This window comes from Myxocyprinus asiaticus, chromosome 38 (genome assembly GCF_019703515.2).
Source record: "Myxocyprinus asiaticus isolate MX2 ecotype Aquarium Trade chromosome 38, UBuf_Myxa_2, whole genome shotgun sequence".
In the NCBI taxonomy this organism is placed as follows: domain Eukaryota; kingdom Metazoa; phylum Chordata; class Actinopteri; order Cypriniformes; family Catostomidae; genus Myxocyprinus; species Myxocyprinus asiaticus.
In genome coordinates this window covers 31,455,385-31,478,165 of record NC_059381.1, presented here as the reverse complement: position 1 = coordinate 31,478,165, position 22,781 = coordinate 31,455,385, and the positions used below count along the sequence as shown (strand labels likewise).

At 38.1% G+C, this 22,781-nt stretch overlaps 1 protein-coding gene across 2 annotated transcripts in view; it reads right to left on the bottom strand.

The window, feature by feature from the left end:
* Positions 1-22,781, bottom strand: part of LOC127428830 (cytoplasmic polyadenylation element-binding protein 4-like) — a 51,052-nt gene that overhangs the window by 6,547 nt on the left and 21,724 nt on the right. The window contains exons 4-10 of one of the 2 annotated variants that reach the window (XM_051677452.1): positions 16,908-16,958; positions 9,695-9,718; positions 7,268-7,438; positions 7,069-7,158; positions 6,110-6,228; positions 5,813-5,927; positions 95-276 (exon numbers count right to left, since the gene is read on the bottom strand). In XM_051677452.1, the coding sequence (XP_051533412.1) occupies positions 95-276; positions 5,813-5,927; positions 6,110-6,228; positions 7,069-7,158; positions 7,268-7,438; positions 9,695-9,718; positions 16,908-16,958 (752 nt within the window). The remainder of the gene's footprint in view (positions 1-94; positions 277-5,812; positions 5,928-6,109; positions 6,229-7,068; positions 7,159-7,267; positions 7,439-9,694; positions 9,719-16,907; positions 16,959-22,781) is intronic. The other variant, XM_051677453.1, reaches the window with a different exon arrangement.

Below are 22,781 nucleotides of genomic sequence, written 5' to 3'. Positions count from 1 at the left end.
TTCTGCTCGAGTGTTTATGAGGCTTTGCTGGATCAATGCGATTTCATGGAAGGGGAGTGTGCATGTGTATTTTTTTGTGGAAGTCAGCACTGACCCGTTTATCGATTTCTCCATGCTGCAGTTGTACAAAGCGAGCACTGATAGCAGCAATGTAGCTCTGCTGATTAGAGAACGCGACCCGCCCTGCTCCCTTGGGGTATTTCAGCTCTGGGTCTGTGTCAATGCCTGCGTAGCACACACCACCATACAGCCGGTCCATGATCATCGCCAGCTCCACTGTCACAAAGACATAACATAATTAATGGTCAATGTCTACAAACACACAGCTGAACACATGTGTCTAGTACAACAAACCAGACCGTCTCCACTCTACATACTAAAAGAAAATGGCAACTCTGAAGTTTACATGTGTAAAAGCAGTGGTGGGGAAACTGCTCTGAAACTAGCATGACAAGCTCATACTAATTAAAAGTAATTATGCTACAGTCAAGCTACCCTTTGGGAAAAACTAGCAAGCTACACTACAAGCTGCTAAAAGAAAGTATCCAATTACACTGAAGCTACTGAAAGAGCAATAACATATACATAAGCTTAAAGCTACTATCAATGCAATTAAAACTCTATGGTAAAACAATGTTATTTATCCGGCACAAACACAATCAGAACACAAATTTGCACAATGCAATGGACTATAGGACCATTTTATTTCAATTTTATTAGTTTTATCTCACTTTATTACACCTGTTGTGTTCCCAGTCAAAAATGACTGGCCATTGGAAATGAATGGATTAATACAGAAATATTAACTGTTCAGGAGCATCCCAATCCCTTAGGTGAACACATGTGTGTTTGCACACAAAGTCCTCGGATCTGTGTACACATGCGCACAAACACACACACAACGTGTGTTGAGCGCCCTTTTGTGCGTCATCTTTCCATGTACACTGAGGAATATTTCAAGACCTAATCATGTTGTGTTTGGGCTCGTTTCAATCGGGATAGTCTGCTTTAAGTTACAATATGTCATTGTCCATGTTATATGTATGTTTCAGGAAGTAATAAGGAAAAATGTGACAAAAACATTGTTACATCGTAAGACGCATTCAATGTGGTATAATATTGTATATGTTTTGGTTATGTATTTTGGGGTGGGAATGTCTAGTGTGGCATGTCTGTTTTTCCCCTGGCTTTTCTCCTCTCTCTCGGTCTCCCTCTCACTCTGATCACTACCAGGTGAGAGCACTAATGAGGAGTTCTCCTGATTGGTCTGGCTGTGAGCTGCTGAAGGATAAAAGCTGCTGGAAAACTTCATTCCCCATCTCCCCTCTCCTGGCTCAGACATGTTGTTATACTCTCTTGAGAATTTGTTGTATATCCTTTGAGACTGCATTCATGCCTAGTGAGTGAACTGGTGTTAAAATGTATTGTCAAGTGTGCCTTGGAATGATTACTTTGGGAGCATTTGTAGGGAGGTGGGTGCCATTTTGTTTAATATCTGTTTTCTCTTGTTTTTGGGTAGAAAAGGAGTTAGAGTACGTTTATGTTGTTTCCATTTTCTATTCTAGGAAAGTTAGTTGACTCCCCCTTTAGGAATTAGTGAACTTTTGTTTATTATTTTGGCCTTTGCCCCCTCCTGAAGTCTTTTTCAGAATCCAAATCAGAATGCTTTATTGCAAGTATGCTTACACATACCAGGAATTTGTCTTGGTGACAGAAGCTTCCAGTGCACAAACACAAGTCAGAGATAATAGGTGAATAGAAAATAAGTATATATAGAAATACACAATAAGACAAAATATATATTATACAGCTCTGGAAAAAATTAAGAGACCACGGCAAAATTATCAGTTTCTCTGGATTTACTATATTATGTGTTTGTGTAAAATTAATATTTTTGATCATCACCAATCCTCCACCTGGTCGTCTAATGGTTAGATGGAGACCTGGAGAGGCTTTCAAGCCACAGTGTCTCGCACCCACTGTGAAATTTGTTGGAGGATCGTGATTATCTGGGGATGCTTCAGCAAGACTTGAATCGGGCAATTTCGTCTTTGAAGGATGCATGAATCAAGCCACGTACAAGGTTATCCTGGAAGAAAACTTGCTTCCTTCTGCTCTGACAATGTTTCCCAACTCTGAGGATTGGTTTTTCCAGCAGGACAATGCTCCATGCCACACAGCCAGGTCAATCAAGGTATGGATGGAGGACCACCGGATCAAGACCCTGTCATGGCCAGCCCAATTTCCAGAACTGAACCCCATTGAAAACCTCTGGAATGTGATCAAGAGGAAGATGGATGGCCACAAGCCATCAAACAAAGCCGAGCTGCTTAAAAGTTTTGCACCAGGAGTGGCATAAAGTCACCCAACAGTAATGTGAAAGACTGTTAGAGACCATGCCAAGACACATGAAAGCTGTGATTGGAAATCAGTGTTATTCCACCAAATATTGATTTCTGAACTCTTCCTAAGTTAAAACATTTGTGTTGTTTAAAAATGAATATGAACTTTCTTTGCATCATCTGAGGTCTGAAAACACTGCCTCTTTTTTGTTATTTTGACCAGCTGTCATTTTCTGCAAATAAATGCTCTAAATGACAAAAGTTTTATTTGGAATTTGGGAGAAATGTTGTCAGTACTTTATAGAATAAAACAAATGTTCATTTTACTCAAACACATACCTATAAATAGTAAATCAAGAGAAACTGAATTTTGCAGTGGTCTCTTAATTTATTCCAGAGCTGTGTGTGTATGTACAAATACACATCTGTTATACAGATAGTGCAAGGGAATGTAATGGCAGATGAGGTAGGATATGTTGGATAAATATAAATAGACTAAGCTTTGTATTGCATATAATTATTGCTCAATGGGGCAGTTCTAACTGTTCATGAGATGGATAACCTGAGGGAAAAAACTGTTCATGTGCCTGACAGAAGGCAACAGTTCAAAGAGGTAATGGGCTGGGTGAGTGGGGTCCAGAGTGATTTTTCCAGCCCTTTTCCTCATTCTGGAAGTGTACAGTTCTTGAAGGGAGGGCAGGGGGTGACTAATAATCCGCTCAACAGTCTGAACTGTCCTTTGAAGTCTTCTGATGTCTGATTTCATATCTGAACCAAACCAGACAGTTATTGAAGTGCAAAGGACAGACTCAATGACTGCTGAGTAGAACTGTATCAGCAGCACCTGTGGCAGGTTGAACTTCCTAAACTGGTGAAGGAAGTAAAACCTCTGCTGGGCCTTTTTCACAATGGAGTCAATGTGGGTCTCCCACTTCAGGTCCTGTGAGATGGTAGAGCCCAGGAACCTGAATAACTCCACTCTTGCCACAGTGCTGTTCAGAATGGTGAGCGGGGTCAATGTTGGGGTGTTCCTCCTAAAGTCCACTGCAGTTTTGACTGCACCAGACAGCCAGCTGTTCAACCTCCCTTCTGTATGCAGACTCATCATCATCCTGGATGAGGTCGATGACAGTGGTGTCATCTGCAAACTTCAGGAGCTTGACAGAGGGGTCCTTGGCAGCACAGTCATTTGTGTACAGGGAGAAGAGTAGTGGGGAGAGCACACATCCCTGGGGGGCACCAGTGCTGATCGTACAGGTGCTGGAAGTGAATTTCCCCAGTCTCACTAACTGATGCCTATCTGTCAGAAAGTTGGCGATTCTCTGACAGATAGAGGTGGGAACAGAGAGTGGGTTTAATTTAGTCTGGAGAATAGCAGGGATGATAGTGTTGAAAGCGGAACTGAAGTCCACAAGAAGGATCCATTTGCCTCCTTTCTCATTTAATGTCAAATAAATACCTTATTGTGCATTCTAAAAACTTGACTATTTGTGAGTGCTGGGATGGTGGAGGGGAACCACAACCTTCTTGTTACGGTTTCCCCAACCTAGACTGGAACTAATCATAACAAAGACACTCTTGTTTCTCATATTTGTGTGTCTGTGGGAATTTCAGACACTAATCCTCACTGCATTTTGGCCTCTGAATGAAACAAATTTGCTCATTGCATTTTACTTATTGAGACCTTTCCAACGATATATAACACATTATGTCATCTTCATTTTTTTACCAACTTTGAATATAATTGAGATAGCAAATTTCCAAATTATGAGGACAAAAAAGTTCTTATTAATCAGCAAATTAAAAAGAGTTCATTTCAGAATAGGTAGGATCAGCTATATGCATTGTAAAGTCCAGATTCTAAGCATTAAAATGATTAGGGTTCCCACTCTTTTCAAGGCACAATTTTCCAGGACATTTCCAAGACATTTTATGTGCCCAACAAGTGTAATACTTAAGCGAAAACACATGCTTCCATTTAAATCATGCTTTTATTTTGGCATTTGTGTGTGTTTTTGACGGTAGTTTCTCACCTCCTGATAAGCAGTTCACTACATGGCCCAGTGTGATCATTAATCCCCATAAAGCTGTGATTTAAATAAATAAATACATAGTCTGCATGTGCTGCACACTTCAGAGTGCTCTGCTCTCTGTCATCTCACACACACGAGTGCACGTGATGATCATGATGAGGTGCTTTTAAGTGGCCAGCTTTACACATTCATTTTGAAGCACGCATCACTTGCAGATTTTATATTTATTTAAATCACAGACTTTTGCAGTTTTGCAGTAATTATTCCACTAGGAAATATCACAATTTTAATTTGATTAATTGTGCATTCAAACATTCATATACCATGACATTCTGCATTCTATAGCTAATGCCATTTTTATGACTAGATTCAGTGATTCAGTCCGTATATTCCACATACTACATGCGGTAACTCCGATCGTTGAATTATTGAACATTAATTTACATCTCGAGGTGTGAAGGCCGAATCACCACGCTACCAACTCAAAGTGTGAATTCGTATTAAAAAAAAATCTGTGGTCCGACCATCAAATGTTTTTGTGGTTAACATAACAGCAGTGTTGGAACGGAATCTTATTTTGTACTATATCAATAATTAAACTATTTCATCAGAGCAAAGCAGAGATGACAGCAGATGAGCAGAGAAAGTATGTGACAGGCATTTGTTTATGGCAGTTAAATGTTGACGTTGTTTCACAGTGCAGCAACACAGTCAAACAGTTCTATTATACTAAAATATCTTCCAGGACAAATCTTTATTTTCCAGGACATTTTGGTATTTTTCTTATTTTCCATGAATTTTTCATGACTGGAAAACAGCATTGCAAAATTCCAGGTTTTCCAGGATGCGTGGGAACCCTGATGGCACCTATTTTGTTTAGATCAAGCAAGTGGTTATTAATTTATTACATATTTATTATTATTTTTAATTTTTTCTGCAGGGAGTGCCCCCAATAGCCCGGTATGAGCTCAGTTCAGAGAATCCTATCAATAAAAAATCTTTTTTGTTTTTTTAATATATATGTTAAAAAAGCTTTCATACTTACTAAAAAAAGAAGTTGACAAAAAGATCTAATGCAATGTTTTGTTAGCACAAACAAACACAAGGGTTGCAATATTACATCTACTCACTTTCCTGCCACAATAAAAACATGCAGTTTTGAAATATGCATTCTTTGTATTGAGCCAAGGGGTCAGTGTATGACATTTCGATCTTCTATTGGTCACAAGTCTTCTCGTCGTGTGAATTTGCAGGTCAAAAGCTTGAACTTTGGTGTGCAGCTGAATGCTAAATTTTTTCGCATGAGCTTGTGTTTCCCGTCTCTCACATTCGGATGCATTTGAATGGAAGTGAATAGAGTTCTAAGTCTAGTTTAACCACACCCTAATACTGAATAAGTATACAAAGTTGAAATAAAACCCACGTCAACCACATTACCTGCACGAAGCGGCCGTGGCACTCCACCCACAAATATGGTCTTCCTGGGGTCCAGAGGCTGTGATCCATCCATCACAAAATCACTATCATTAAGATTCCATGGACGAATCTGGACCTGTTACAAAATCACACGTCAACAAAAGCAATAGAGCAAAATAAATAAAATAGCACCAAAAACAGACAATCTGTACTTCAAATGAAAAACATGAATGAAAAACTAGGTGTCGAAGACAACAAATCACATTATTGCATGTTGATTGGTTTGAGCTGAGCAGCAGCAGTTTAATTCATCCTTACAGGTTTGTCTTTAATGGTGGGGCTGGAAACACACAAGTAGAGCTTTCCGTCCTCCTCGATACAGGCATCAATCAGAGCCTGAACAGAGCTCTCATCTTGAAACAAGAGGAACGCGTAACCTATAGCAAAAAGCATTTTAGAGTTAGCAAGCAGTCTATGTATTCTTTGTTAAACTTTACTAGTCTCTTCTACTCTCCATCTACTCAAAATACATTTCTAATTTTTTTTCCCTTAATTAAATTGTTTGTGGCAAAAACAGTCAATTTTGTTTTTTTAGAACAATTATCTGATGCTTAGAATGAAACGAGCAGTTTTTAGAAACTGTGCCTTAAAGGCTACATCCACATAAATCCAGATACATTTGAAACTGCCGTTTTGTTTTCGAAACACTCTCAGTCCACACTGGTGTTTTCAAACGTTTTCCAAACGTTGCTCGTCCACACTAAAATGCATGAAAACCCCTTAATGCGCATGCGAAAATTCGATGTACAGTCTGAAACGCAGTTGTCCTCGTGTTCAGTTGCCAGACCGCAATTCCGAATAAACTTCCCATCGACATTTATCTTTAACAACACTATGAAAGTGAATAGCAGGCACAATAATGGCACTACAACATGGGCCGCCATCTTGATTGTTTTGGGTTGAATGGATCACATGACAACAAACACCTCAAAGTTTTCAGATATCTCTGTTTCCCTTGTCCACACTACAATGTGAAGATGGCATTTTCAAATGTATCCACTTGGGAAAGCGTTTTCAAAAAGCTCAATTTTTGCTGTCAAAAATGTCTCAGTGTGGACGGAAGGCCAAAACGTTGTGAAAAAACTGCGTTTTGAAATGAAAACGTATTAGTGTGGATGTGGCCTAAGACCACCTAAACACAATTTTCATTTTTGGGTGAACTATCCTTTTAAAGCGTAACATTATTCAAGTGCCAGTATTGCTAACTCTCAGCTCACCTTTCGGGGGGAAGTATGACTTGCTCTCTGCTTTGTGAGGCCAGTCCACAAACAGGTGCCCAAAGCGACGAAAACTAGCAGTTATCTCATCTAGGAAAGATAATATCACATTTTGCAATAAGAGACTTTTCAGAACAGATTTGTAAGCATGCTATCATGAAAACAGCAGTGTAGAGGTCACCCTAAATTACTTTTATACCTTCGTCTATGTCAGGGGGGAGGCCACCCACAAAGACTTTGCGAGAGTAGCGCTCCACCCTCTCTCCGTTCTGGTGAGGGAAGCAGTGGGGGGATCCGAGGCCGGGCAGACCCTGATCAGATCTCTCCTCATCTGGGAAGCCATCTTCCATGGGGAACAGGGATGAGTGTCCTGAAGGGGGGAGAAGGCATGAGTTAATGTCTGGCATGGAGTGTCTCAAGTGTCTATGCTGTATCCCTGCACCACAGAGTGAAATGAATTTGATTGATGGATTATGCTGAGCCCAAGCAATACTGTAAAGACAGAAAACGGTGTCATGTTGATTGTGAAATTTTGAAAGCATAGATATTTTTGAAGTCTGCATTATGTCTACTGGGTTCCTATTAGAGGTAGACCGATATTTTGGTTTTATTAATAACAGGTGCTCATATCTATGCCCACAGTTTTTTCAGCACTTACATCGGTTACTGTTGGGATTTTGGTTGACTGATAAAATGCATCTAGGATTTTATTTGTTTTGAACTCTTGTAGCCACTATATCTGTACCCATCCCAGTATGAAAAGTCTAAGAAATGTTTTTTAAAAACTATTAGCCGATTAATCGGTTATCTGCCTTTTCCACCACCTTAGGTATCGATATCTGCAAAATCCACTATCGGTCGACCTCTAGTTCCTATAAATCAAACAAATCATAGCCCACAGTTTTAATCTGATGATCAAAGGCACGTTCACATAATCACTATATGAATCAACAACATTTAATCAATGATTGTATCAGACATTTGAAGGACAGTTGTGTATGGTAAATTTGAATCAGCTTATTTCCTATACTAATTTATATTTGGCACATTTTGGACCATAATATGTTACAATGTGGCTAAGAGCATGTCAGTTAGTTAAGTTAATATTAAAGCAAAATGCCACAAGAGATTATAGTGATTTTACCTTGGTTAAGAGGGTGTTAGGCACTCTACTTCGCCTTTAATCATGATAAAATCACTGTGACACACAGCCTCAAGTGTCTCAAAAAATGCTGGCTAAAATAAAGACACTAATGTTTAATAAAAAATCAAATGTATTAATAATTTGAATCTGAATAATCAGCTCTTTTCCAAAGTAATATAGTTTTTAGCCTAACTGAGCGTACATGATATTGTAGATACGCAGTCACATTAATATCTAGGGCTAGGTAAAAATATAAATTTTCTGATCAATTGCGATCAGATTTGAACCATCCCAGTACTAAGCTAATTCTTAAAATCTCAAGATTGATCTTTTACTTGAATGTTTACTTCAGGTTTGGTTGTGTTTATTATCATGTTAAATAAATAGCAATTGAACTGCATCGTTTGGGCCCTGTAGTTGTTTTTTTAATATGTAATGTTTTTTTTATTAATATTTTTGTAATGTACCAAGTTAGAGGGTTCCATTTATCATTTACAGCATTGACTTGGAGATCTTTTTAAGCAAAATGGACATTATAACTGAAATAAACCAAAATTAATCAGAATCAATGAAATTGAATCGGTATCGGAATCAGAATCAATGAGAGCTTGTAAATTGGAAACAAATCAAATTGGCAAATCTGTCTTGACACCCAGCACTATTAACATTGACTACTTATAATATTGGCTTTTATTAAGATTACAGATTTTACAGTGGCTTTGAACAAGTCTTATCCAATAAAAATTTGTAGCCATATTTATCCACTTACAAACAATATAACAAGCCCCCCATTTAACTAGCACTAAAGCCACAATCTTGTGACAACTTGCTGTAATCATGTGTGGGAAAGGAAAAACAGATGTGTGTGCACTGAAAAGCTTATTTGTTGTCGAATTATTATTGCAGCTATAATATGGGCCACATTTTTCTACAAAATGGAAGCCCAACAGGTTATTAAAAGAACATTTTGTCAGTGTCTCTCTGCATCTGTTGGCCAGTTTGTGGTCATGTAGCACTGCAGCAGAGCTTCAGCAGTGATAAAGGGTGAGGGGTGGGGGTTGTAGTATTAGACTGAGTCCTCTGGCTCAAGCCACTCCAGCAAATTTCCTCCTGACGTGACAGAACACAGGCCTGAGCTGCTTTACAAGAGTTTATGTAAGGGAGCTAGCCACAACTATGGCCTGAGTGTGTGTGTGTGTGTGTGTGTGTGTGTGTGTGTGTGTGTGTACAGCTGCACAAACCACAGAGAAGCCCCAATCAAATTTACTAGCAACAAAATAAATCACTGGAGTACAGCAGGAAAGAGGCACATAATCGATGCACAAATGGAAATGAAGGCTGCAAGTGTGCATGCAAACAATCAACAATGCCCCAAAATACTTCATGCAGATGCTGGCATTAGTCTACCAATATTTAAGACAGATTTGAAAGTCATTTTAATTTGGATTTTCACTCATTTGGATTTTTAAAAGTTTTCTTTACCTCGTCGCCTCCCATAATTCCTTGCTGCATGTAAAATAAGAGGATCACAAGTGAAGTAAAACATTTTTTTTTAATTGGCTTTATTTGGGTGTTCATTTAATAAACAATCAAGTACAATATATATACAGCTCTGGTAAAAAATTAAGAGACCACTGCAAAATTATTATTGGCATGCTCTCTACCAATCTTTCACATTGCTGTTGGGTGAATTTATGCCACTCCTGGTGCAAAAAATCAAGCAGTTTGGCTTTGTTTGATTGCTTGTGGCCATCCATCTTCCTCTTGATCACATTCCAGAGGTTTTCAATGGGGTTCAGGTCTGGAGATTGGGCTGGCCATGACAGGGTCTTGATCTAGTGGTCCTCCATCCACACCTTGATTGACCTGGCTGTGTGGCATGGAGCATTGTCCTGCTGGAAAAACCAATCCTCAGAGTTGGGGAACATTGTCAGAGCAGAAGGAAGCAAGTTTTCTTCCAGGATAACCTTGTACGTGCCTTGATTCGTGCATACTTCACAAAGACAAATCTGCCCAATTCCAGCCTTGCTGAAGCATCCCCAGATCATCACCGATCCTCCACCAAATTTCACAGTGGGTGCGAGACACTGTGGCTTGAAGGCCTCTCCAGGTCTCCGTCTAACCATTAGACAACCAGGTGGAGGATCAGTGATGACCTGGGGTTGCTTCTGCAAGGCTGGAATCGGGCAGATTCGTCTTTGTGAAGGACGCATGAATCAAGCCACGTACAAGGTTATCCTGGAAGAAAACTTGCTTCCTTCTGCTCTGACAATATTCCCCAACTCTGAGGACTGGTTTTTCCAGCAGGACAATGCTCCATGCCACACTGCCAGGTCAATCAAGGTATGGATGGAGGACCACTGGATCAAGACCCTGTCATGCAGCCAAATCTCCAGACCTGAACCCCATTGAAAACCTCTGGAATGTGATCAAGAGGAAGATGGATGGCCACAAGCCATCAAACAAAGCTGAGCTGCTTGAATTTTTGTGCCAGGAGTGGCATAAAGTCACCCAACAGCAATGTGAAAGAATGGTAGAGACCATGCCAAGACACATGAAAGCTGTGATTGGAAATCAGGGTTATTCCACCAAATACTGATTTCTGAACTCTTCCCAAGTTAAAACATTAGTATTGTGTTGTTTAAAAATTAATATGAACTTGTTTTCTTTGCATTATTCAAGGTCTGAAAACACTGCATCTTTTTTGTTATTTTGACCAGTTGTCATTTTCTACAAATAAATGCTCTAAATTACAATATTTTTATTTGGAATTTGGGAGAATTGTTGCCAGTACTTTATAGAATAAAACAAAAATGTTCATTTTACTCAAACACATACCTGTAAACAGTAAATCCAGAGAAACTGATAATTTTGCAGTGGTCTCTTTCCAGAGATGTATGTATGTGTATGTGTGTGTGTGTATATATATATATATATATATATATATATATATATATAATATTTATCAATGCCTAATGCCCATTTCTTTAATTTTGTGGGTTAAGCACAAAATCTTTTCACAATCTTCACAAGTCTATTGTTAACATTTGTAACATGTTTTTTATTACTACAAAAATTTGCCTATTTTAACTCATCCCTCTGTTTGTAAAAAAAATAAAAAGCAAAAATCACATTTACAGATATGCATTTACAATGGAAGTCTATGAGGCAAGCCATTCTTAAGGGTATAACAGCAGAAATGTTATTTAAACTGTAAGGTTGTCTAAACCATCCTTTTGCGGTGGGAATACTGTTTAAAGGCGGATAAAATTCTGATTAGGTTTTGCCTTCGTAATTATATATATATATATAGACTGATCAGCCACAACATTAAAACCACCTGCCTAATATTGTGTAGGTCCTCCTCGTGCTACCAAAACAGTGCCAACCTGCATCTTAGAATAGCAATCTGAGATGATATTCTTCTTACCACACTTGTAAAGAGCAGTTATCTGAGTTACCGTAGACTTTGTCAGTTCAAACCAGTCTGGCCATTCTCTGTTGACCTCTCTCATCAACAAGGCATTTCCATCAGCAGAACTGCCCCTCACTGGATGTTTTTTTATTTTTGGCACCATTCAGAGTAAATTCTAGAGACTGTTGTGTGTGAAAATCCCAGGAGATCAGCAGTTACAGAAATACTCAAACCAGCCCATCTGGCACCAACAATCATGCCACGGTTCAAATAACTGAGATCACATTTTTCCCCATTCTGATGGTTGATGTGAACATTAACTGAAGCTCCTGACCCGTATCTGCGTGATTTTATGCACTGCAGCCACATGATTGGCTGATTAGATAATCACATGGATGATTGCTGGTGCCAGACGGGCTGGTTTGAGTATTTCTGTAACTGCTGATCTCCTGGGATTTTCACACACAACAGTCTCTAGAATTTACTCCGAATGGTGCCAAAAACAAAAAAGATCCAGTGAGCGGCAGTTCTGCGGATGGAAGCGCCTTGTTGATGAGAGTGGTCAACAGAGAATGACCAGACTGGTTCGAACTGACAAAGCCTACAGTAACTCAGATAACCACTCTGTACAATTGTGGTGAGAATATCATCTCAGAATGCTATTCTGAGATGCAGGTTGGCGCAGTTTTGGAGGCAGGAAGGGACCTACATAATATTAGACAGGTGGTTTTAATGTTGTGGCTGATCAGTGTATATATATATATATATATATGTGTGTGTGTGTATTCACAGTGCATTCAGAAATTATTCAGACCCCTTAATTTTTTTTTTTCATATTTTGTTATGTTGCAGCCTTATGCTAAGATACTTTAAATAATTCATTTTTTTTCTTCACATCAATCTACATTCTATACCCAATAATGACAAAGCAAAAAAATTATTTTTTGAAAGCTTTGCAAATTTATTCAAAAACTGAAGTATTCAGAGCCTTTACTCAGTACTTAGTTGAAGCACCTTTGGCAGCAATTACAGCCTCAAGTCTTTTTTTGTATGATACGACAAGCTTTGTACACCTGAATTTGGGGATTTTCTGCCATTCTTCTCTGCAGATTCTCTCAAGCTCTTTCAGGTTAGATGGGAACCGTCGTGGACAGCCATTTTCAGGTCTCTCCAGAGATGTTCGATTGGGTTCAAGTCCGGGTTCTGGCTGGGCCACTCAAAGACATTAACAGAGTTGTCTCTAAGCCACTCTTACGTTGTCTTTGCTTTGTGCTTTGGGTCATTGTCCTGTTGGAAGGTGAACCTTCGGCCCAGTCTGAGGTCCTGAACGCTCTGGAACAGGTTTTCATTAAGGATATCGCTGTATTTTTCTGCATTCAGCTTTCCTTCAACCCTGACCAGTCCCCCAGTCCCTGCCACTTAAAAACACCCCCACAGTATGATGCTACCACCATCATGCTTCACTGTTGGGATGGTATTGCACAGGTGATGAGGGTTGCCTGGTTTCATCCAGACATGATGCTTGGAATTGAGGCCAAACAGTTCAATCTTCATTTCATCAGACCAGAGAATCTTGTTTCTCACAGTCTGAGAGTCCTTTAGGTGCTTTTTTATGTGTCTTGTACTGAGGAGAGGCTTCTGTCTGGCCACTCTGCCATAAAGCCCAGATCGATGGAGTGTTGCAGAGATGGATGTCCTTCAGCAAGTTTCTCCCATCTCCACACATGATCTCTGGAGCTCAACCAGAGTGACCATCAGGTTCTTGGTGTCCTCTCTTACAAAGGCCCTTCTCCCCAGATTGCTCAGTTTGGTCAGGCAGCCAGCTCTAGGAAGAGTCCTGGTTGTTCCAAATTTCTTCTATTTAAGAATTACGGAGGCCACTGTGCTTTTGGGAACCTTGGGGTCTGAATACTTATGTCAGTGTGATATTTCAGTTTTTTCTTTTGAATAAATTTGCAACATTATCAAAAATCTGGTTTTTGCTTTGTCATTATGGGGTATGGAGTGTAGATTGATGTGAATTTTTTTAATTATTTTTTAAAGCATTTTAGCATAAGGTTGCATCATAACAAATTGTGAAAAAAATTAAGGGGTCTGAATACTTTCTGAATGCAATGTATATATAGTACAGTATATACAGTAAATGTGTTTTCACCAAAGTTTATGAACGTCTTCATATCGAAAAAAAAATTACAAAAAGAATGTATCGACCTCAAGTGAGTGTACAAGTTTTTACACAGATTTGGAGATTTTTATTCACATCTTTGTGTTTAAATCTAGCATTTTTTGTGATATCCCAAAATTTGCATAAAGATATGTGGATGGAAATGTGTGTAATGTTTAAGCCTCATAGTCATACTTTCTAAATTTTTATTTTAACGTTTGTCCTAGTGAAATGCCTTGTCCCGTAGTCTGTTATTGTGTGTTTATAAGGGTGTTACTGTAAACACTATTTTTGTTTGTTCTTTAAACTAAGGAATGAGTCTAAATCATTTTCTGCGGTAATCAAAAGCATGTTTCAGATGTTGTTGGAGTTTAAAGGTGCTGTAAGCGATTTTAGCCATTCTAACTACCACGAGACTGTGCCGTTGACTTAGCCATGCCCCTTCTTTCCAAAACACAGCATATCGAAATAGCAGTAGCAAAATAGCACCCTCAACTGACAAATTATAAATCAGAATATGGCATTTAGCCTCAATAATTTACTGCAACGACAACACAATGAGAATGCACAAAATGATTGACAGGTAGAAAGCCTCATTGATCGGACACATTTTTGTTTGCGGTTTACAAAGTCTAGAGCTGTCACAGAGACTGGTGAGATATCTCATGACACTTATTTCAGCCATTTCTTTCAGGGAGTAGGACCATTTTTTGCATACTTTTTCATGAAAAATAAAAATCGCTTACAGCACCTTTATCTTGTATTGAACTCGGAACGTTCCTTTAACTAAACTAGACTCAAACTGATACCTGTCTAGATTTTCATGGCTCAGTTACTCAAATAAAATTTGCTAAATGTATACGAGGACGCCCTTGTGCCACTGCTGTAACGTGTGATTCAGCCTATGTTCCTGTACAAACATGTCTCAATTCAGAGCCCACTCTACAACTACTGATTACCAATGACTACTCACTGAAATCATGAAAGCTCCCCATCTTTATTCTAAAAGCAGTTTGGAAATGTGTCTTTAAACAACACTATAATGGTTTTGTAATGTCGTATATTATAAAATCATGAGCAAACTGTTGACAATGACAACATTTTGCAACTGAAAATATTCTTTTCAGACATTTAAATGATTGGAAATGGTTTCTAAAGAGACAATCATTTGTAATGTGTGTTGAAAACATGCTAAGTGATTAATTGCCATCCATGTAGTCACAACAGTTGTGAGTATTATTTTTTGTCAGCCCTGAACTCAGTAGTTCTATAGAGACATAATCATGAATCATGTTCATCCCATAAAAACAGGCTTGAGCTCATTTTGTTGTTCAAGAGCACATGACAATACATAATGCATGGCCAGGGTCCAAATTTAACGCTCATTAAACACAGAATGCAAGTAAAAACTGAGTAAAAACTGAACAAAAGTTACATGCCAGTAACTTTATTAGGAACTTCAACATCACATGATTTAAGTCAAATTGTAAGAATGGTATGATCCGACTCTCACTGATGTAAGTGACGTGATGTGTGTGATTCAAATAAAAGATATTCAAACCATCTACTAAAGAAAAAATCTGTCACGTCGCAACTTGCCGTCTATTCCTCAGTGGAAAAATTACCATCAAGTAATTTAGGATACCTCACTTTCCTTTTTTTCCAAAACTCCATGTTCCGACACATGCATGGAAATTTCCTTAAATTAAGTCACCAAAGCAAAAATATGAGAAACAAAATCTTGATGGGACTTTTTCACACTTTTGTGACAGGTGCAGTTTCACCGAAAGATATCTTTTATATGATGCAGCAAGTGACTTAAGCTGTTTGCCACCAATACACAAGGAAAAACAGCTAAATAATCCCATTGTCATAGTGACACATTTTTTTTATAAAAAAAAAAGGCAAAAAACTATTTTATGGCCGGTAAGAAATATCTTCGGCTGGCCACTCATCATTGGCAGGTGCGGTAAAAAATACATTTTGGGCCCTGCACATGACTAAATATGTTTGAATGTGGAAAACGGTCAAAGTACAAGCATCTTTTGTGTTAAAGGAATGTTCCGGGTTCAATACAAGTTAAGCTCAATTGAAAGCATTTGTGGCATAATGTTAATTTCCACAAAAATACATTTCGAATCATTTCTCCTTTTCGTTCAAAAAAGCAAAAATCGAGGTTACAGTGAGGCTCTTACAATGGAAGTGAATGGGGGGCCAATTTTTTTAATGTTAATACACTCACTTTTTCAAAGGTATAGCCATAAAACAAAGGATATGCCTGTTAACATGATTTTAGTGTGATAAAATCACTCACAAACCTTTTCTGTGTAAGGTTAGACAATTTTACAACTTCGTTACCATGACGATGTAGTCAACAACCCCAAAACCGTAAAATGACTGTAAAAATTATTTATTAAATGACTTTACTGATCAAAAACAAAATAATTAATGTAAGTGCTTTTACAAAATTATAAGCTTCAAATTTCTGTTTAAACCCTCCAAAAAATCACTTTCATTGTCCCCATTCACTTCCATTGTAAGTGCTTTTTAAAAGAAAAGGAGGAATGAATCGAAATACATTTTTGTGGTAATCAACATTATGCCACAAATGCTGTCAATTTAGCTTAATTTGTATTGAACCCAGAATATTTCTTTAAAGAACCAAGGAATCTAACTAGGAGAAAGGGCCAAATTATCACTATATTCTCAGTCATGCAGAGGGTGAATGTATTAATAAACAAACCAGAGGATGGGAGAGATCAGCAGAATCTTGATATCCTTCATGCTTCATTTATCTTATTTGGGGTGAAATTGGAAAATTATAAATATTATCATTATCACATGTCTCGAATCTATGCAAATGGACTAAACTGTTTCAGTTACAAGAGCACGGCCTAATGGCAAATCAACTGCCTGAATAATGAATCAATGAGACAAAGTGCCCCAACAAAGACTAAAGCTAAAAAAAGGTTAGTGCTTCCGAGGCACAAATACGTGGTTAATCTTGCTGACTATGTCAACACATAGCTTGTTGGGCCTGTTTATCCACCATTGTGCTTGTAAAGTGTTAGTTCGAGTCACTGGCACACTAAACCAATATAAATTCATGAACATACCATTTATGGGCAAAGGGCTGTCTCCTCCTGGATGGGTGAATCCGAGGCGACCTTTGAGAGAGAAAGGTATAAATTATTGCATGATAGAAGTGACATACACTCATCTCTCTGGTCAGTGCAATCCACATGTGGTTTGTGTTAAAGAATAGCAGAGATGCAAGCCTCTCGTTTTCAAAACTCCACACCCACTTGAATGTACAGTATAGGTTTAAAGGAATAGTTCACCCAAAAACTTTTAATTCTGTCATCATTTACTCACCCTCATGTCATTCTAACTCGTATTGTGACTTTTTTTACTTTAAGGAACACAAAAGGAGATGCTTTGCAACATTTCTGAGCAGCTCTTAATATTAAGTAATCAAGAGCTTTTAAACTCCAAAAAGAACAAAAACTGTGTAGTAACACTAGACTAAGATTTTAGTCAGATTTATATCTTACCACTAAGAGTTCTCCAAAGAGTTCCTAGCTAGGAGTTTTTGCTTAAAATGGTTATGAAATGGAGAATCAAATTTTCCTTGATATTTAGACATATAAGAGGTAACTGTATTATTAAAACATCCTGTAAATTTCAGAACTCAAAACTTCCTCCCCAGTTTAAAAAGAACATTTATAGTTACCACCCTGCTGAAACATCTAGTTTTGAAATCTGTCTGTTCATGACGTCATGAAACATTGCTCATTTGTATTTACTCATCCCACAAAATGCATCATCACACTCATGGCCCCGCCCACTGGCATGCAGTTCGAGAGAGGAGGGCTTGTGTGGCTAACTATTCCTAAACACCTATGGGGACCCATCTGGACTATTTTGAATAATTTTGTATATAAACATGAACTACTCAGACTCTTTGACCGCTGCCATGTATCTCACCGCTTTTAAAAGACGCGGTTTCAAGTTACAACTCTGAAAGACAATTCTGTGTGTCCTTGTTAGGAGATGATCAATGTTATTCGCTTCACCTGTGAGTGGTCATAATGTTTTGGCTCATCAGTGCATGTAAACATGTACTAAGATGGACGTCTTTGACTGTTTTGATGTGTTTTCAGTGATGTGTGCCTCAGTGCAGGGTGATTTTGTATATATGTGCGTTTAGTTTAACCGCACTGGGCTATGTGTGTGCATCTTTTTCAGCTCATGTCAGCGTGGATTGCTTGTGAACCGGAAACAATACGATTCAAGCTTTGCAAAGGAACTGTTATTGAAGGATGAGACAGTTAAAAACACTTCAAAAACGCAAGTACATCGTTTCATTCATGAATATTTCAACTGTCATGACTGTTTGATAGATAATGGTGCTGATGTGCTTGAGTGAACAGTTTAATATATTCGGATGCAATGTGTTGGATGTGCATTGCGTAAACCCTGTCTTTTAGTTTTATAATGTTGAGGGGCTTGTGTCCATTCTCTTCCAATTGAGTTTGCAGAATTTGAGGGGCTGCATGATGTTCGCCAATCAGAACAGTGGCCATTTACGTTGAAGTTTTAAAGAGGCCATGAGGTCAAAACCGAGCGTTTCAGACAGAGGGCCAAAAACAGGGTGGAAAATGATCATATATTACTAAATTGTTACTGTTTTGGTGCAAAAAATAAAACTTTTAAAACATTATCATTGGACCTCAGGGAAGAAAATTGAATTACAAAAAAAGGACTTCATGACCCCTTTAAAACCTATTCACAAAACTGCTAAGAGCTTCGTTTTACTAAGGAAATCTTAAGATAAAATGTGGAGTTGACCTCGTTGCTATGGATGACGTCACTTTTTATGAACGCGCTCTTTTAAATCGCCCACAGTGATTGGTAGACAGGGAACCAATATTTGTTAGTGAAGAGAGACAACGATATACATATTGTTGGTGCAATTAAACATAAGTGTGTGTCCCGTCTACTACATCAACTACACCAGATAGCCCCGCGACAGCCGTGAATGCCTCCTTTTTTTCTCTGCAGTGAGCGTGCATCCACAGGGAAAAACACGCTATGAACTGTCGGATGATGTGCAGACTGGAGAGGGCATCTATAGTTTGATAGATGATTCTGCTGACGGATGACAGAAATTCCCAATTCATCGGCACTACAAAGTTTCCTTTTGCCTGTAGCAAAACTGCAGTGTTGTCAAAACCTTTATCTGTTTGGGTTGTTTCGGTTTGTGGGAGAGGTAACTGCATCTCTAATTAAATCTACAATAATTAAAACACCCTCGTGATTCAGGTGATGTCTTTTTAAACGGTCAATGTCATAATAATATTCTAATAAGACAGCAGCCGTGCTTCGTATCGTTTGAGTCACTGTTAAGGATTTAGAAGTCCTCAGGACAACTTCTAAGCGGTCGTGGGTTTAGGACCTACTTTTAGCGTTAAAATGATTCATGACTCACTCTAAGATTAAAATTTTACGAGTCCTAAAATTAGGAGTGACACGCTCTAAATTTCCACGTTAGGAGCTACTTTTAGCCTCAAAAGGTTTTGTGCATATGGGCACAGATTCCATAAAATTACCATAAATGTAGTCCACAGGGTTTTCAACTGGGGTCCGTGAACCCCCAGTAGGCCGGAAGGGGGTAAAAAAAAAAATTACAATAAATACAATTTGACATAAGCGAATATTACAGACTGATCGGAAATCATTAAATGAATCACCATAAGACAAAAAAAAATCTGCATGTAGTTTTGTGCTAAATTACGAGGACGCATGTCCATTAGAAGATCGAAACGTCACACGCTGACCACTTGGCTCAATACAACAAATACATATTTCAAAGCTGCGTGTTTTATTGTTGCAGGAAAGTGAGTAGACAATATATTTTAAAATGTGTTATTTGTGATGTATTATTTGCTTACACCAGAAGCCCTCCCGCGTGACATTATATCCTGGTTCGTTCTGTTACCTGAAATATTTTGCATGCTCAAAGCCTAGTGTGACCGCCCCTTAACATCTACTCTTATATTAAAAAGATAAAAAAGAGACACTATAAACATAATAATAAAAAGTAAATACTTTAAGTAATAAATGATAGCTTTGTGTGAGTAACAGCCCAAAAATAACTCACCGTCTTAAAATTTGCTCTGTAGGACTTACATTTGTGTACAGGGTCTGAAATTAAATGTTTAGCCCACCAGCCAAGGTGGCTAGTAGATGAAAACATTTACCAGCCAGTTAGATTTCTTACCGGCCATTTGTATTTTTATTCTATTTTTATTTATTTTTTGCATTTTACAAGTGGATTTTATAGACATGAGACAAATAAACAATACTGTAAGCATGTTTAAAAGTGAACTTCTTTTTAAAGAATTGTACTCTTATTATTTCTGAAATATTTTATTGCCAGATAGTTCATTTAGAAGTATTTTTCAGATTATTCACTTATTACAACAAATCGAAATTTTTATTTTAAAATACATGTCATATAAACGAATAGTAAGTAACTCATGAATCTCACATTACACAACACAGTAACAGTTCTTGGTTTATTTGAAGTCAATTAATTCAGTCAGCTCCAACTGATTCATAAGTCTTTTTAATTCACTAAAGAGAGCCAGCTCGTATATTTACTGCTAACTAGGGATGTCCTCACACCATTTTTTTTAGAACGAGTGCCGATACTTCCTTTTCAGTACTCACCGATACTGATACCTGTTTTTTGTTTTATTTCTGAAATCCATATCAACAGTTTATTTCAATGTTATCATCAAAATTGTGTCTAAATAAGTTAAATTAAAAGAAAATAGAACAACTAATTTTCAACATAATACTGTGCTATTTTATCAAATGAGGTGGTGTTATTCAGAAACTCACAGCACAATCCAAAATACAACATTGTTATTTTTGTCAAATAAAGTGCTGCATAACAGAGCATCACAGGTTTGAGGTGCTTTTCTCAAGCTTTTTATGTTGTCGAGTGTTTATTTACCCATGCAGAAGAGAAACGAGCAGCTTTTGATTATGATATGAGCAGAGTGATTGCGGGAAACTGTGTTGAGCCCTGTGTTTTGGAACATAAAATTACATGTGTGAAGGGATTGTCCATATTTTAATTCAAGAGTACTATAAGATTATAGGCTTGTTAATGTCACCAGTTATGTTGTATTTAGCCAGATACACTATATGTTTAATATTTCCTGCATAATTAATCAGCACAGTACACATTTTCTAATAGGTCAGTTACGCGTAACAGCAGTGTGTAATTGCTGTAGACACACCCTACAGAAGTTTTCACCTCCGGAAAAGCCGGTCGCTACGTGACTCAAAGTGATTATTAAACTGCAAACGGCTGCTATTTAATTAAATAAGTATGTAGTCTGTATGAAGTGAAGTAGTGCTTTGCTCGCGGTAATCTGCTACAAACAGAGGGTGTGAGTGTGAGCCAAGGAGCTTGTAAGAGCAGATGGCTTCAACACAACACTGGCTCCACACATACAAGTACATAATAGGGCTGGGTGAGATGTGCAAAATATTTTAGCGATAATCGCCTTATTGCGATATCCGATTACATCGTCAACCCCCCTGCCGAGGGTCGGTGAATTCTTTTGCTTTATTGATTTTGCTTCAAAAATTTAATTCATTTATTGACACGAGAAAAACATAAAAGACATTTCTAAATTAAAATTGCACTTTAAACTAAATGAAAAAAAAGCAATAATATAACGATGTGATAAAAAAATCTTATTTAACCACCTCCCCAAATCCAAACATTTACCATCTCCAACGGCTCCATTTGCCATCACGCAAGCATCCGTCAAGGACAACAGGTGCAAAATTACTACTAGCCTACAGATTAAGAACTAAAGACAATTATAAATATAAAGACAATAATAATCTAAATAAATAAGCCTAATAAATTCCCTTGTGTTCCCAAAATAATGCTGCCAAATGTGTGTTCTTATCGAATTTATGTTTGTGTTGCATTTTGGTAATACACTTAATGCTGCCTAAAGAAAATAAACTCAATTTTAGGTTCAAGGTGAATGTGTCTTGAATTACTTTATGATTTAATCACTTTCGTCTTTGTTTCTTTAATAGAAAGATATACACCGATCAGCCAAAACACTAAAACCACCTGTCTAATATTGTGTAGGTCCCCCTCGTGCTACCAAAACAGCACCAACCTGCATCTCAGAATAGCATTCAGAGATGATATTCTTCTCACCACAACTGTACAGAGCGGTTATCTGAGTTACTGTAGACTTTGTCAGTTCGAACCAGTCTGGCCATTCTCTGTTGACCTCTCTCATCAACAAGGCATTTCCATTTCCAACTACCACTCACTGGATGTTTTTTGTTTCTGGCACCATTCGGAGTAAATTCAGCAGTTACAGAATATCAGCAGTTACAGAAATACTCAAACCAGCCCGTCTAGCACCAACAATCATCCATGAGATTATCTAATCAGCCAATCATGTGGCAGCAGTGCAGTGCATAAAATCATGCAGATACGGGTCAGGAGCTTCAGTTAATGTTCACATCAACCATCGGAATGGGGAAAAAATGTGCTCTCAGTGATTTGGACCGTGGCATGATTGTTGGTGCCAGATGGGCTGGTTTGAGTATTTCTGTAACTGCTGATTTCCTGGGATTTTCACAAACAACAGTCTCTAGAATTTACTCCGAATGGTGCCTAAAACAAAAAACATCCAGTGAGCTTCAGTTCTGTGGACAGAAATGCCTTGTTGATGAGAGAGGTCAACAGAGAATGGCCAGACTGGTTCGAACTGACAAAGTCTACGGTAACTCAGATAACCACTCTGTACAATTGTGGTGAGAAAAACAGAATCTCAGAATGCTATTCTGAGATGCGGGTTGGCACATTTTTGGCGGCACGAGAGGGACCTACACAATATTAGGCAGGTGGTTTTAATGTTGTGGCTGATCGGTGTATA